The sequence below is a fragment of the Elgaria multicarinata genome, chromosome 1 (genome assembly GCF_023053635.1).
Source record: "Elgaria multicarinata webbii isolate HBS135686 ecotype San Diego chromosome 1, rElgMul1.1.pri, whole genome shotgun sequence".
NCBI lineage: Eukaryota > Metazoa > Chordata > Lepidosauria > Squamata > Anguidae > Elgaria > Elgaria multicarinata.
The window spans coordinates 97,097,074-97,111,837 of NC_086171.1; the positions used below are offsets into that span (position 1 = coordinate 97,097,074).

The window sequence follows — 14,764 nt, forward strand, 5'->3', positions numbered from 1 at the left end:
TCCTGGTTATGTTTTTCCATTGATTTGTTAATTGCTGAAGATCTGGAGGAACAGAAGACTCAGCAGAAAACTTAAAGGTCAACTCTACACCTGGACATTGAGTATCATAATTGAATAATTGGTTAACTGATTGTCTTCAATTAAGGGTTGCAAGGAGTTGCATCATTGTACAGGTAGTCTATAAAAGGAAATGTATTTTCATGTGCATGATACATAACTGAATTGATGTAAAGCTATATTGACTGAACGTTTGTAAGTATTATCTGTTTTGCCATAACTAAATTATATTTTTATATGCCAGTAAAAAGACAGTTTGCTTACCTGTAACCGTAGTTCTCTGAGTGGTCATCTGTGCATTCACACACATATGGGCTCTGCGCCTGCGCTGAGCCAACCATCGGAACTTCTAAAGCTGAGAACGTTAATTTTGGCGGGAACCCCTCCCCCACCACCGAGTGCGCATGCACCGCGGGTTCCCGCCTACCTCCTCAGTTTCCGAGACCGACTTGCTGGTCCCAGATACTAGGAGATAGTATCTCTATCGATGCCAAAGCAGTCGACACCGAAGAGGGGATGGTGGGGGGGGGGGGTTGTGTGAATGCACAGATGACCACTCAGAACTACGGTTACAGGTAAGCAACCTGTCTTTCTCTTTCGTGGTCTCTGTGCATCAAACACATATGGGAGATTAGCAAGCTGACTTACCGGAGGTGGGTTGGTGCTGGCTGTAGTCATTGAAGGATCGCGGATAGTACAGCTCTGCCGAAGTTAGCGTCACTTCTGGATCTGGTATCCAATCTGTAGTGTGTGACGAACGTGGCTGGCTTCAACCACGTCACTGCCCTGCAGATCTCTGGAATAGAGACTCCCCTCATAAAGGCTGTCGATGTCGACGTTCCCCTCATAGAGTGGGCCCTCACTGGCTGTGAGAGCTGGAGGTGTTGGGATTTGTACGCCAGTTTTATAGTTTATACGATCCAGGAGGCGAATCTTTGAGTGGATACGGGTAGTCCTTTTTTAGGACCGCCGTAGCAAACGAAAAGCTGTTTAGTTTTTCGGTATGAAGCCGTTCTTTCTTTATAGAAAGCTAGTGCTCATGTCCTTTCTAACGGTGAAGAAGGAGATGGAAAAAAAGTTGGTAAAATTATCTCTTGGTTAATGTGAAAATCAGAGATTATTTTGGGACGAAACGTTGGGTCTGTCTGGAGCACTACTTTGTCGTTGTGAAATATGAGAAAAGGTGGATCTATGCGGAGAGCTGTAAGCTCACTGGCCCTTCGTGCAGTAGTGATTGCGATTAAGAAGGCTACTTTTAAAGTAAGCAGTCTTATATCTACTGTCGCTAATGGTTCAAAAGGAGCGTCCAGAAGAGCTTTTAGGACTACTGAAAGGCTCCACTGCGGGGTGAAGTCTTTTAGTGGTGGGACTAGGTTGTTAACTCCTCTGAGGAACTGTCGTACCAATGGGTGTGAGAAGACAGAGTATCCGTCGACTGTAGATCAGTTGGCAGAAATTGCGGCTAGGTAGACCTTCAGCAATGTCAATCGTAGGCCTTTTCGGAATAGCATATTTAAGAAGGTGAGTATTCCATGGATAGAGCCATGATGTGGGTCGATATGGTTTTCGATAGCGAAACGGAGGAAGCTGTTCCATTTGGCTGTATAGGCCTTTCAGGTAGATGGTTTTCTAGCTGCTTCTAGGATTGATCTAACCTCGTGTGGCAGCTGTTGGTTTCTCATTGGATATTCCATGCTGTCAGTCTCAGGGACTGGAGGTCTGGGTGCCGAGTTCTTCCTTAATGACGAGTCAGAAGTGGCATTGATGTCGGTAGGTGGAGGAACCGGTTGTTCGATAAGTTGAGGAGGGGGGCAAACCAGGCTTGTCTGGGCCACCATGGTGTGATCAGTATTCCCTTGGCTTTGTCTGTTATTATCTTGTGTAGAGTGCGGGTTATCAATGGAATTGGGGGAAACGCATAGAAGGGGATCTTGTTCCATTTGATTTGGAATGCGTCTCCTTTTGAGTTTTTTCCTATGCCTCCTCTGGAGCAATAGGTCTCTAGGACTGTGTTGTGTTGAGTAGCGAATAAGTCTATCTCTGGTTGTCCCCATCGACGAAAAAGTTGAATTAAGGTGGAATGGTCCATTTCCCATTCATGGGATGTTGTTATCTGTCTGCTTAGTGTGTCGGCTAGAATATTGTCTTGTCCTGGTATATGTATCGCTGTTATCAAGATTTTTCGTAGGATGCACCAGTTGAGAATTTGTATTGTCTTTCGAATTAGGGATGAGGAATGTGTTCCGCCTTCCTTGTTCAGATGCCACAGGACTGACATGTTGTCAGTAAGAAGCTGTATGTGGTGACCTGTGAGAAGGTCCTGAAAGGTGAGGAGGGCTTTTTGGACTGCAATCATTTCTAGTAGGTTTATATGCATCTTGTGCTCTGCTAGGGTCCACTTCCCTTGTGTCTGTAGATGTGCACAGTGCGCACCCCAACCGAGTGTCGACGCATCGGTTGTCAGCGTGTATGTCGGTAGGGTCTGTGCAAAGGGCATTCCTTGGGTGAGACTGTCCTTGTTTTTCCACCATGAGAGGGACGTTCTGATTTTTGGCGGAATGGTGACATGGAGATTCCTGGCGTCCATGATGTTTGGGAAAGACTTGATGAACCAGTGTTGAAGGGTTCTCATATGCAACCTTGCCCATCGCACCACCGATACCATTGCGGCCATATGTCCCAGGAGGCGCTGGATGTGGAAGGCCGTTGTCGGGGAGGGTTTGGATAGACGATGTGCTAGGGCTATTATTTTGTTTGTCCTGTCGATGGGTAGATAGGCTTTGGCCATCTTGGAATCGATGACTGCTCCGATGAATTGTATATTTTGAGTTGGGTTGAGTTTTGACTTTTCGAGGTTGATGTAAAGTCCGAGGGTTGTCACCGTTTGAATTACCTCTCTTAGCGCTGTTTGAAGTGCAGGGCGTGTATGAGCCATTATTAACCAGTCGTCTAAGTACGGGTAGATCTCTATGCCCTTCTTTCTGAGGGAAGCGCAGACGACGGCGACACATTTTGTGAAGACTCTCGGAGCCGTTGCCAATCCGAAAGGGAGAACTTGAAATTGGTACATCTGGGTTCCTACTAGGAATCTTAGGAAGCGCCGATGTGTTGGATGGATCGCTATATGGAAGTATGCATCCTTGAGGTCTATTGATGCAAACCACATGTGGCGTTGTAGGAGAGGAAGGATCGTGGGAAGAGTGGTCATACGGAATTTCCTGATTTTTATGGAGCGGTTGAGGTTTCTCAAATCTAGAATGGGGCGAAGACCTCCGTCTGCCTTTGGTACCGTGAAATACCTTGAGAGGAAGCTGTTTCTTACGTCTGGATAGACTTTTGTAATTGCACCCTTTTTCAGGAGGGTAGTAATTTCCTTCGCAAGGGGTTGAGATGGTCTGGTAGTTCTTATGGTACCGAAAGGGGGAAGTGTTTCGAATTCTATTTTGTATCCTTCCTGGATGTTCTTGAGGACCCAGGCATCTGATGTTATGTTTTCCCATTCGGTGGCAAAAGGTCGAAGTCGGTGGTTGAAGTCGTATGAGGAGCTGGTTAGGGCGGAAGGATATCCCGAGTCAAAGCCTCCGCTTTGAGGCAGCGTCTGGTTTCCCGCGAGATTGCTTGAAACGAGGGTACTGCTGTTTCCTTTGGCGATGTTGTTGGGTTGTGCGTTGGAATCGGTCAGAGTATTGTTTATTTTGTGGAAAAGGTTTGTTCCAGTATCTTGTTCTAAAAGTTTGGGGTTGGTACTGTGTCATGCCCATTTTCTTCGCAGTTTGTCTGGCTTTTTGTATCGAGTCCATTGTCTCGTCGGTGTTAGCATTAAATACCCTTCTCCGTCAAATGGTAGGTCTTCGATACGAGACCTAGCCTCAGGGGTTATTGAAGCAGACCATAACCATGCGTGTCGGCGTAAGGCGATCACTGCGACCATAGATTTTGCGTTGCAGTCAACCTGGTGCCTGGTGGTATTTATTTGTAGTTTTGCTAAGCGAGTAGCCTCGTCCTGGAAAACGTGAGCGAGCTCTCTCTTTTCTTCCGGGAGGTAGTCGCATAGGGAGGCAATCTTCTCCCAAAGGAAGAGTTGATAACGGGCCATGGTAGCCTGGTAGTTGGCCACCTTGAAGCCCAATGCCACTGAAGAGTAAATCCTTCTACCCATTAAGTCGAGACGTCTTCCTTCTTTATCTGAAGGGGAAGCATGGGCCCTCTGTGACTTTCCCTGTGACGACTCTACAATAATGGAGTTGGGTTTAGGACGTGTAAAAAGGAAACCGACATCCTTGTCTTGTACTCGATAAAGAGATTCTAATTTTCTTGATGTGGGGGCCATGGTAGCTGGAGATTTCCATGAGAGTTTGGCCGTTTGTAGTAGTGTCGGTAGAAAGGGAATAGATACCGGCGCTGCTGCTTCGGTGTAGATGGCGTCAAAAACTGGATCTTCAATTCTTTCTACAGGTTGATGGGTCTGGATGCCCAAGGATTGAGCCATCCTTAAAATTTGGTCGTTGAAGTGGAAGGTGTCCTGCGATGGAGAAGAGCCTTCTGGCTTTTCGACAGCCTCGACAGGAGACGGGATCGATGGCCGTGGTGACGACATCGATGTGGCATCGGAAAGGTAATCATCGTCCGAACCTGAATCCGATTGATTGTCGTTTGTGTGCCGTGGTGATGGTGGAGGGAGTGGACGGTCATCGAAAGATGGTGCCACTGATGCTATGGCCGTTGGTTTGGCTGTGAGGGAAATGCCCCGATGTGGGACCGGTGGTGGTTGGTCCCGTGGTCTCGAGGTGGTGTCCGTGGCGTGTCGGTGTGGAGTGGAGGAGCCCGATCGGGCTGCTCTGGATTCATAAAGATCATGGTCTGAGTCTCGAAAGGCTTGTTGGTTCGATGGGATGTCCGAGGGTCGCATCCAACTTCTGTCTCTTAAAGGGGATCTGTTCCCAGAATCATAAGCACTATGTTGAGGTGTATTAGATGCTATGGATAGGTTAGAGTCATAGGCCCGTTGTCTGGGAGATAGCTGCTGTGGCAAATCAATAACAATAATTGGGCCCGGTGGGGATGAGTTGAATCTCGCCCTCCGAGAGTGATGCGGTGTTGTGCCGGCTTCCTCTCGATGTATGAGGCTGATCCTCCCGCCTCGATGAGTGGTGGCTATAGGTCGGCATAGGTTCTCTCTGTGATTGAGAGACGCTGCCTTCCCGAATAGTCTGTGTTTCTCCATGGTCGACCCTCGACATCGAGCGTATCGATGTCGACGGGGATAGGCGTGGGCGTGGCGGCGAGGTGAAAGGCGCTGGGGATGTAAGAGCGACCCCCGATTTTTTCGCCTTTTCCCCCTCCTGCTTGGAAGTATCTGCCTTCCTCTTCTTTGCCCTCGGTTCGTTGAGGGATTGATGTTTGGTCTTTTTCTTCTTGGGCAGTTTTTCTGTGCCCGTTGAAAGAGGGGCAGGCGCCTCTAGCCCTCGTGAGGGTGTACCCGCTGGGCGTTCTGTCGACATAGTTCTCGGTTGGTCGACTGCGAGTAGTGCGTTCTTCCAAAGGACGGCCTTTAGGCGGTCGGAACGATTTTTTCGAGTTTGTTTGGAGAAACTCATGCAGTGGGCGCAGGAATCAACTACGTGCGCCTCTCCTAGGCATAGAAGGCAGAGGGAATGACCGTCTGCCGGTGGACGTTTGCTGTGGCACTTTACGCACTTCCTGAATGGAGCTCTAAGTGCCATGCGCTACTAGAGAGTAAAGGTAGATGTCGAAGGAAGAGAAGAGTATATAACGAAGGAATGGGAGCAAGTTGAAGAAAGAAGAATAGAAGAATAGAAGAAGAGTACAATAAAAAAACGTTCTCGAAGAGGTTGAATAGGTAAGTATAGGAGCGAAGTCCTGAGCGTGTTGCCAGCAAGGCGGTAGAAAAGAAACTGAGGAGGTAGGCGGGAACCCGCGGTGCATGCGCACTCGGTGGTGGGGGAGGGGTTCCCGCCAAAATTAACGTTCTCAGCTTTAGAAGTTCCGACGGTTGGCTCAGCGCAGGCGCAGAGCCCATATGTGTGTGATTCACAGAGACCACGAAAGAGAAAGGTTTGTTTTAACCAATACAAATCTCTGTCTTAATTCATGTCTTTGCTGACTTGGCTGAAAACCGCTGTAATACTCTGCTAGTTTCTGTATGGGCCCAAACAAACAGAAACTTAATACAAAAGGTTATTTGCCAGAAGCCCAGTCTGTGCAATAACTAATAAGGTTGTAAAACCCATAATATTTATCCCCACCTATGAGAGTACCAACATAGAAGTGAATGTGTTTTTTGTTGAGAAAAGGGGAATGAAGCAGCAGCACACTTCTGCACAGGACAACTCCCAGCCCAGATTTAGTGAAGATATTGTTGGCCTTTTGCTGACAGCCCAGAAAAGGTAATGCATGATCTTATAGACCATTCAAACTAGCACATGCCTTGAGCGAGACTTCTCTGGACAGTTGACTGAATAATGAAGAGTTAACTTGTACGTTGCCTGTGAATTAGAGTGTCAGTGGATCTGGATGGCTGAGGCGCCACAAGAGAGCTTTCCAGCCTAAAGGGGATGGGGACAATTCTAGCCCATAGGGTCTGGTCTCCACCATCAATAGTCAAGTGCCTGCTTGGCACATCTGGTTTTCGCATGCTGTGTTCTTGTGGGGAAACGGAGCTGGTATTTCAGTCTTTGGGTGTGCACAAATTCCTCAGACTTGGCCCCATTATCCATCAGTTCCCATGTGGCCTTTCCTCTTTTCCAGCCACCTTTCGATACTGAAGGTTCCTGCACTGCTGCTGGTCAGGACCCTTGAACAAATCAGCCATCTCTTTTCATGCTCCAGCTCACGGAAAGTAAAAGAGGCAAGTTTGGGAAGAGACAGAGAAAACAAAGGAAGCAAAGAAAGCAGAAACAACAATTTAGCTTTAGAAATAAGGAAGATTTATTTAGCAAAAGCCAAGAAGCTAACACCACTGCCCAGGAATTAAGTGCACTTACATAGAAAATAATTCCATAACAACCACTGCTCTAGTAAAGGAAAGAACAAAAAGATGGAGAAATCCCAAAATGCTTGATGAAGGAACCACCTATGTTGTAAAAGAAAAGAAAGCCAGGAGCCCCAGGCAGCCCATCTGAGAGAAGACACTTCCCTGGGACTAAGTCTTAAAACAAACAGGTGAATGGGGCTGGGGCTACCCCTACACAATACCCCATAACCTGCTAAAATGGACATTGCTGAGCTGAATAGGTGGTTTCCTTTTTGCATTATACATTCTTGTCTGGGGCACCTGCCAAGACTACTGCTGGGCTTGCTGGCATCTCTGCTTTGGCTGCTACCACTTGCAGTCCACATCTTGCTGGGGGCTGCCCTTTCCCTATAGCCACTAATATGTGCTTTCTCACACAGTCAGGCTACACATTCTCTTTCTGTCTCCAAACATTAACTTCACGTATTCCAGCTCATCGCATCTCATCACATCTTCCCTGCCTCACTTTTGTCCTTAGCAAGGCCCTGAGATGGGCATGATGTGAGGGACACCCAGCACTTATTGGGAGCAGTAGTTATCACCTCTCACATTACCTTGGTCACTGCTGTCAAAACACAGAAGTGGCTCTGCTGCTCACTTCCTACCCCTTAAGTAGATGAGCTGTGTAAAGAAGGGGGTGGGGAAATAAGCTCTCCACCCAGTTCATTCAGAAGGCACTTTCTCCCTGAGTTGCATCCCTGAAAATCTAGTTGATGGCCTAATCTACACCTACTGCCCTTTTGCAATGGAGGAGGGATAATAGTGAGGTTTCCTGCTTCCGAGATCGTCCCTCACGGGGCACACACGAAGGAAGTAAAGGAGAGCAGTTGCGGGAGGCCGTGCACCCTGTGATGGCACTTCCGAAGGTGTATCGGGAGAAGTGGGCAGGACTGGACAGATGGGTACAGGTCACGGATTTTTTAAAAAAAATAACTTCTCCGAGATGCACACCAGCGCAAATACACAGAAATGCGGGGGGGGGGGGGATAGGTACTGCGTCAAAGATGCACTCCTGCACATCAATATGGTTGTGTTAAAAAAAAAATACACATGGTCGGTGCCAACACAAGCTGACAGCCAATCAAAATCTGTGCCAAAAATGGCAGCCATATACGTCCAAAACCGCTGGACACGCCCCTCACAAGGGGTTGGCTGTTCACCGAGCCGGGAGCTTGCAGCGAACAGCAACAGCTGTCGTCCCTAGATCACCACGGGAGAAGGTGAACGTCATGTGGCACGGTAGAGACGACCTTGGTACTATTCCGGAATAAACGGCTGGTGTAGATTAGGCTGATGAGCAAACAATGGGCTTGCTGTTATAGTCCCTAATCCCAGAAATGAGCTGTGGGCCTGCATGTCCACTCTTTGCTCCTTCTCTTCCCTCATCCTGTCTCCTGCGAAGCTTCAGCAAAACATGTTTTTTTGAATTGGTTTCCTGTGATGTTCAAACCAGGAAACTGTGTTTTAAGGGCTCAAGATATGAAACCAAGAAAAAGTTTAGCACCACAGGAAACTGTGAATTATAAACCTAAGACAGATTTGTTGACTCCACAAAGGAGTGGGCAGGAAGGAAAGCTGGGGGGGGGGGCAAAGAGCCCGTTCCTGAGATAATAACCCAGACTGGATTATGTCTGAACTGGGCTTGGGGATGGAAGGTGTGGGTGAAGAACTGGGCCTCACAGACACAAAATGCCACTTCTTCCTCAGCCAGTCCCCTGCCCCTCAAGTGGGCAGGAGAATGTCCTACAGAGCAACATATGGCTTCTTACGCCTGCCCTCAGAGCCTCCATGCTACCAGTCACGCTGTCCCTCAAGTAGACCTGCTTAAAAAGCAGTCCCTGTTTCTCAAAGCCCTCCTTTGATATCCACAGTAACCAATGCTGCTCATGGAACACTAGAAACACAGACAACATTTTAGAACCATCTGGATATGGTGTGAAAATTGCTGTCCTTCTGCAAACATCTTTAAGAGCTTTTCAGTCATGTAATTGCACAAAAACTCACACAAATAAATCTTAATGAGAGCTTCATGAGCGTAATGAGAAAGCACTGCATAGCAGCTCAGCTTTGAACATGAAAGGCAACCTCCCTCCCTACGAAGCTGCATGTAGCTTTCCATGCTCACCACTGCAGGTGCACCTTGCGCCACTTCCCATAGCTAGTGCTTGCAAGCCCTGGCAAATGTTAACTGTAGATCTTCCATTATTGGCTAATTTCCCCCCAAGCCGGAAGATTGGAAGCCTTCATTCACTCCTCCATGACTGAAATGATGGCAAAGTTTCACAATAATTCAAGATAAAATTCAGATAGAGCGTTAAAAAAATGTTGAAGGAAAAGTTGGGGAGAAAATACTTGGGAACATTTTATATTTCTCCAAAGGAGTGAGGAGAATATGCAGCCAGGAACAGTTTTAAACTATTGGTGGTTCCAAAGATTACCTGAGCACATCTCAGAGGTCAAATCCAGGTGAGCTTGTAATGTTTGTTTCAAGACTAGAGATGTGAAGGCCTGAAAAAAAAACTGGAAAAATTCAGGGGGAAAACGTTTTTCCCCTGTAGCCTTTTTTTGGGAAAATTGAAAAAAATGAAGAAAAAAAGGATTATGGAATGTTTTATTTTAGCATGCTGAATAAAATGTTTAAGACAAGGTGTTACAGACTACAGGACTGCTGTAGGCTGGGCAGCGATGCCAGGAAGGGAGATGAATCGTTCCGTAAACTGCCCAAGGAGCGGTTTACAGAATGGGGCGGTATATAAATGTAATAAAATAAATAATAAATAAATCATTTCAGTAAGACTTTTCCAGAAACAGAAACAAACATCACATGTGGTGGAGGGAACTGATAGAAGTAGGATCAAAACAAGTTCAGTGTATGCCAGGCCCCGGTGGTGCTCAGACACAGCAATGGAGCAGATGAACTATTTTGCTTCCAAGAGAAAATGGCTGCTTAAGGTTCTGGAGCACTAACTGTTCTAGGAGATCGCGAAGACCAATGCAGAAGCTGCACTGCAAGGGTGGCACCCTGGAGCCCAATGCACTCTGGCCTGAGTGTTTGGAGGCAACAGCCTGCTTCAGACACAAAGGCCCCCTCCATGGACAGCTACTGTGGCACGGAGGCAGCGTCCCTTTGGCATGACTCCACGTTGCTGCAAGAGACATGTGAGGAACACAAGCGTATGAGTGGAGTCATACTCAACTCAGCACCGAGTTGTCAGAGAGAAAAACTCTCCTACTAAAAGCCCTGTTACATCTTTAACACCCAATCTGCAAATGTGTGAGATGAGATGAGGGAGAAGCCGGGCCTATGTCATGGGTGAACCCTGAAAACACATGCCAGTCTCTAAGGCAGCCTTTTTCAACCTGACGTCCTCCAGATGTGTTAGACTACTATTCCATCATCCCCAGTCAGCATGGCCATTGGGGAAGGTTGCTCCAAGGTGTCATGATGAAATACTAGGGTTACTCTTCAGGAATGGGGATGGGCATTACACGAATTCAAACGACCAGGCCCACAGTTCCAACCCATGTTAAACTATTTCTCCACAGACAACGCAGTTTCCAGCTGAACAGCTCACACGACCGTAAGGCTACAGCTCCTGTCTGGAGGCTAAACAGGGAAGGCAGCAAGGTTTGGCTAAGAGCAGGGCTGTGTATACTCAACTCTAAACTCACGCCACAACACACGCAATACAATTCTGTGCCAAAGTCAAACACTTTCTAAACAAAATAACCTCTGAATTCTCGTAATGCAAATTAGGCTAACATGCATTCACTTTCAAGTTCTGCCTAATTTATTCTGTTTCCAGTAGTTATAGGGAGGGGCAACGAGCAATGGAGGGCACTGAAGCCCCCCTTCCCCCTCCTGGTCACTGGCACCTCTGCTAACTCTCACTGCTGGCTTTTGAGATCAGGCTCTGGCCACACACTTTCAAGACAATAGTTTCATCAGCCTTAAGGGCTCAAAACTTGCTTTTTCTAAAAGCAAGCAAGCAAGTTGAGATTCTGAGGATGCCAAAATTGCACACTTTTGTGGAATTCCTAGGAAACAGGACTCCAACTCCCAACTGTCAACTTCGTACACCAGCCTGGGGAATTGCCACCTGTCACTGAAACTTTGTTTCCCAAGAGGATGCTCTCCTTCTCCAGTGAGGAGCCTGCTCTCAGACTTAGAAAACAGGCTTGTTCGGGCCTATCTGCAAGGAAACCCAAACCCCGGGTGCTCTCTGCCCTGTTTGCCACAGACCTAAGACATCTTGGCTTCCTTTCATATGGCAACCTCTTCACCCAGGCTATCTCCCAGCCCCTGCTTGTTCAGGACATGGATCAGGCGAAGCGGTTCCTCCTGGGCCCATGGGTCCCACTCCTCGCTCTCGTCTGTGGTGGACTCGTACTCGGAGGCGATCCCAGACTCACGGAACTTGATGAGCTCCAAGCTGCCCAAGGGAGGAGCTGTGCTGGGAAGGAAGCGGAAGCATTCCAGCTTCGCCAAGCAGTCACTCCTACCTAAGGGGCTGCCCAGAGAGCTGGCGACATTGGAGAAGCTGTGGCTGAGCTGGAGCAGGTGGCTGTCCTCAGGCATCGGAGTGGTGGGGTCACACAGAACGGGCAGGGCTCCGGAGCGGTAGGTGATCTCCAGCAAGCTATCTTGAGAATCCACTGAAAGGCAGGGAGAGAAAGAGCAGCATCCTATCAGTCACCTCTTCTGTTCTCTGGGGAGGGGGAGAGGGAGGGCAGCTCCCCCACCATCATTTGCTTCTTATGGCCTTTGGCACGGCTCAGCACTGAGCAGGGGGTTGGACTCGATGGCCTTGTAGGCCCCTTCCGGTTCTGCTGTTCTATGATTCTATGTGCAAATGCTTGAAGGAGACACATTCCGCACAAATTCTGCGACACGATCCTCCCCTCTTATGGAAATAAAACGTATCTGCTTCTGCCAGCCGCAGGGAAATGGAAAAGCAGAGGTGCAGAGCAATGTAGCCATGCTGATTCTGCCCTGGAAATACCCCCATGCTGCAAAATCTTGCCCAATGCCCTTCTGGTTTCTAAGATCTCACTGGGCTCCACTGACACATTTTAAGGCTCAGTTTTGCACCCCAAAAGACTAGAAAACTAATACTGACATTCCATTATGGAAATAAAGCCAACTGGTGTTATTTGCCATTGTGTATTCTGCTTCTCCCAGCCATTTTGAATCTTGAGGATCTGGAGTGTCAAGCCAAATTCCATGTTTGTGAGATGCAACTGCAAGTGCAAAGAACAGCCAGAGCTTGATCTGCCATTGAGCTGATCTACAGCTCAGAGGCAGAACAACTTTCTTCATGATCACAGTCAGGCTATGACATGAGAGAGGCAAAGAGGGTGTATGTAGACTGCACTGGAACTAAGGTAGGGTGACCTTACGAAAAGGAGGACCCGGCTCCTGTATCTTTAGCAGTTGTATTGAAAAGGGAATTTCTGCAGGTGTCATTTGTATATATGGGGAACCTGGTGAAATTCCCTCTTCATCACAACAGTTAAAGCTGCAGGTGCCCTGCCCTCTTTCAAATCTGGTCACTCTAGTATAGCTCCTGCACGGAGAGAGAAAAAGGGGGGATGATGTCAGGGGGTGAGGGCTATGTCCCTTATTGTTATGTCAAGGGATAGGGCCATGCCCCCAACATCATCTGGCCTATGGGGGGCCTGATGGGAGAAAATCTACCCCCCCAGCAGTTCTGCTCCTGTTATAGCTGATATGGAAATGTCACACTATTATTGGACACACTAAAGGAGGAGATTAAAGGCAAAAATCTGACTTGCCAAATCCTGTATTGTACCCTTTACATTTCTAGATTTCCTAAAAATCTAATACATGTGGAACTGGAATTAGAATGAATGAATATATATATATATATATATATATATATATATATATATATATTCTTTGGGACTGGAACTGGAATTAGAAGAATAGAAATTAAAATGTTTGCATGAAAATTCAAGTTAAGAGGAGGCCCTTTTGTTATCCAGCAGTTTTAGTTCGAATTCCTAAGTGTGCACCAACAATCTCAATCATGCTTTTATGAGTGCTGATTTCATAGGATTAAGGAGTCACCAAGGGTACTATTGTCCCAAAACTTCTTTGGTGAGATGGAAGAACAGGTTCCTTACCTGTAACTGTGGTTCTTCGAGTGGTCATCAGTGCAGTCACACATATGGGCTCTGCGCCTGCACGGAGCCTCGTTCAGGGAATATTATCTAGCTGAGTATTGTTATTTTTGGCAGGAACCCTCCCCCATCACCTAGTGTGCATGCTTCAGCTTGTTCCCGCGTTCCCCTCAGTTCCTTTGTGACCGTACTGATGTCAATGCAGGCACCAAGAGGGAAAAAAAAACCCTTCAATATCAAGCTATACTGTATTACGAGCAATGCAGTTCTCGATTTCGCCAAAGTTATCGGGACTGATCCAGATCACCTAGACGCGATTGGGACCGATATTCCAAATGGTTTTATCAGACGTCACTATGAGATTATAATCCTGACTACACCATGGGAAGGGAGAAGGATAGCTGTCGAGCTAGAGATAGACTACACTATATCCGACCACTACCTCAACATGAACTGCATGCCTCCCTTTACGCCCTGTTTTGCTACCGATGTCAACTCAACCTGTACATCCACAACCTTCTCTCGCATCTCAACAGGACAAGCCTACAGCCATGATGTCGAGACGACCACCATCCCCCACCTCCGTTATGGTGGTCAGGGGCAGCACTGCCAGCGGAGCCTGCATTGTTTCACGTCTCTTTTTCTTCTTTTTGGAATGCAAGTCGGGGGGTGATTTCGCCTTCTTAGCTTTTTTTGGTAATTTTCTTAGCGGTCAAGATGGCAAGGGAGCGGCCTATAGTAGGAGGGTCCGATCTAGCGATCGACGTCGAAGGCTCAGTCGATGTCAAAGCCTGTAAAGACGCCATCGTGATAGTGGCAGATCCTGTATTTTTTTCCATGATGGGGGTTGGGCTGTCCACCTTTTGAAGGGTCTGTTTCCACAGCTCTACTTTGAGCCGGTTGGACCTGTGTCTTCTTGTCTGCTTGGAGAAGGACTGGCAGTGGTGGCAAGTCTCCACTATGTGTGCCTCTCTGAGGCACAAAAGACAAAGTGAGTGACCGCCCGCCATGGGCAGTTTACTACCACAGCAGACGCATTTTTGAAATGGGGCCTTTAAGGCCATGCAAAAAAAATAGTAATCTATGCAGAGTAGAATTTTTTAAATTTATTTTTTTTACTTTTATAAGAAATATAGAAGAAAGACTACTAAGAAGAATGAAGGAAAATAGAGAATTTTGAAGCAAAAACACTCAGCTAACACAATCTCCAACACAGAAAACCTCCTTATGAAGCACCAGCTAAGGCCATCGCAAAGGAATGGAGGAGAAATCAGGAACGTGCTGGAGCATGTGCACTAGGCGGTGGGGTAGGATTCCGGCCAAAAATAACGGTACTCAGCTAGATAATATTTCCGGAACGAGGCTCCACGCAGGCGCAGAGCCCATATGTGGAATGCACAGAGAGCACAAAGAAGAACCAGGCCAATTTTTATAGTCTCAGCTGAATTTCAAGAATCTCGCTCAGGCAAAACAACCATAAGAATTTCCAGGGGAAGAATATTTTTTCTTAGCCAATGACCTAGGGTGGTG

The 14,764-nt window shown here is 47.3% G+C and overlaps 1 protein-coding gene across 3 annotated transcripts in view; it reads right to left on the bottom strand.

Moving 5' to 3' along the window:
• Positions 1–14,764, bottom strand: part of LOC134403118 (carboxyl-terminal PDZ ligand of neuronal nitric oxide synthase protein-like) — a 121,851-nt gene that overhangs the window by 41,054 nt on the left and 66,033 nt on the right. For 2 of the 3 annotated variants that reach the window (XM_063133234.1, XM_063133227.1), the window contains one exon: positions 11,594–11,746. In XM_063133234.1, coding sequence (XP_062989304.1) covers positions 11,594–11,746 — 153 coding nt within the window. Of the gene's footprint in view, positions 1–9,877; positions 11,747–14,764 lie in introns of those variants that run through there. The other variant, XM_063133242.1, reaches the window with a different exon arrangement.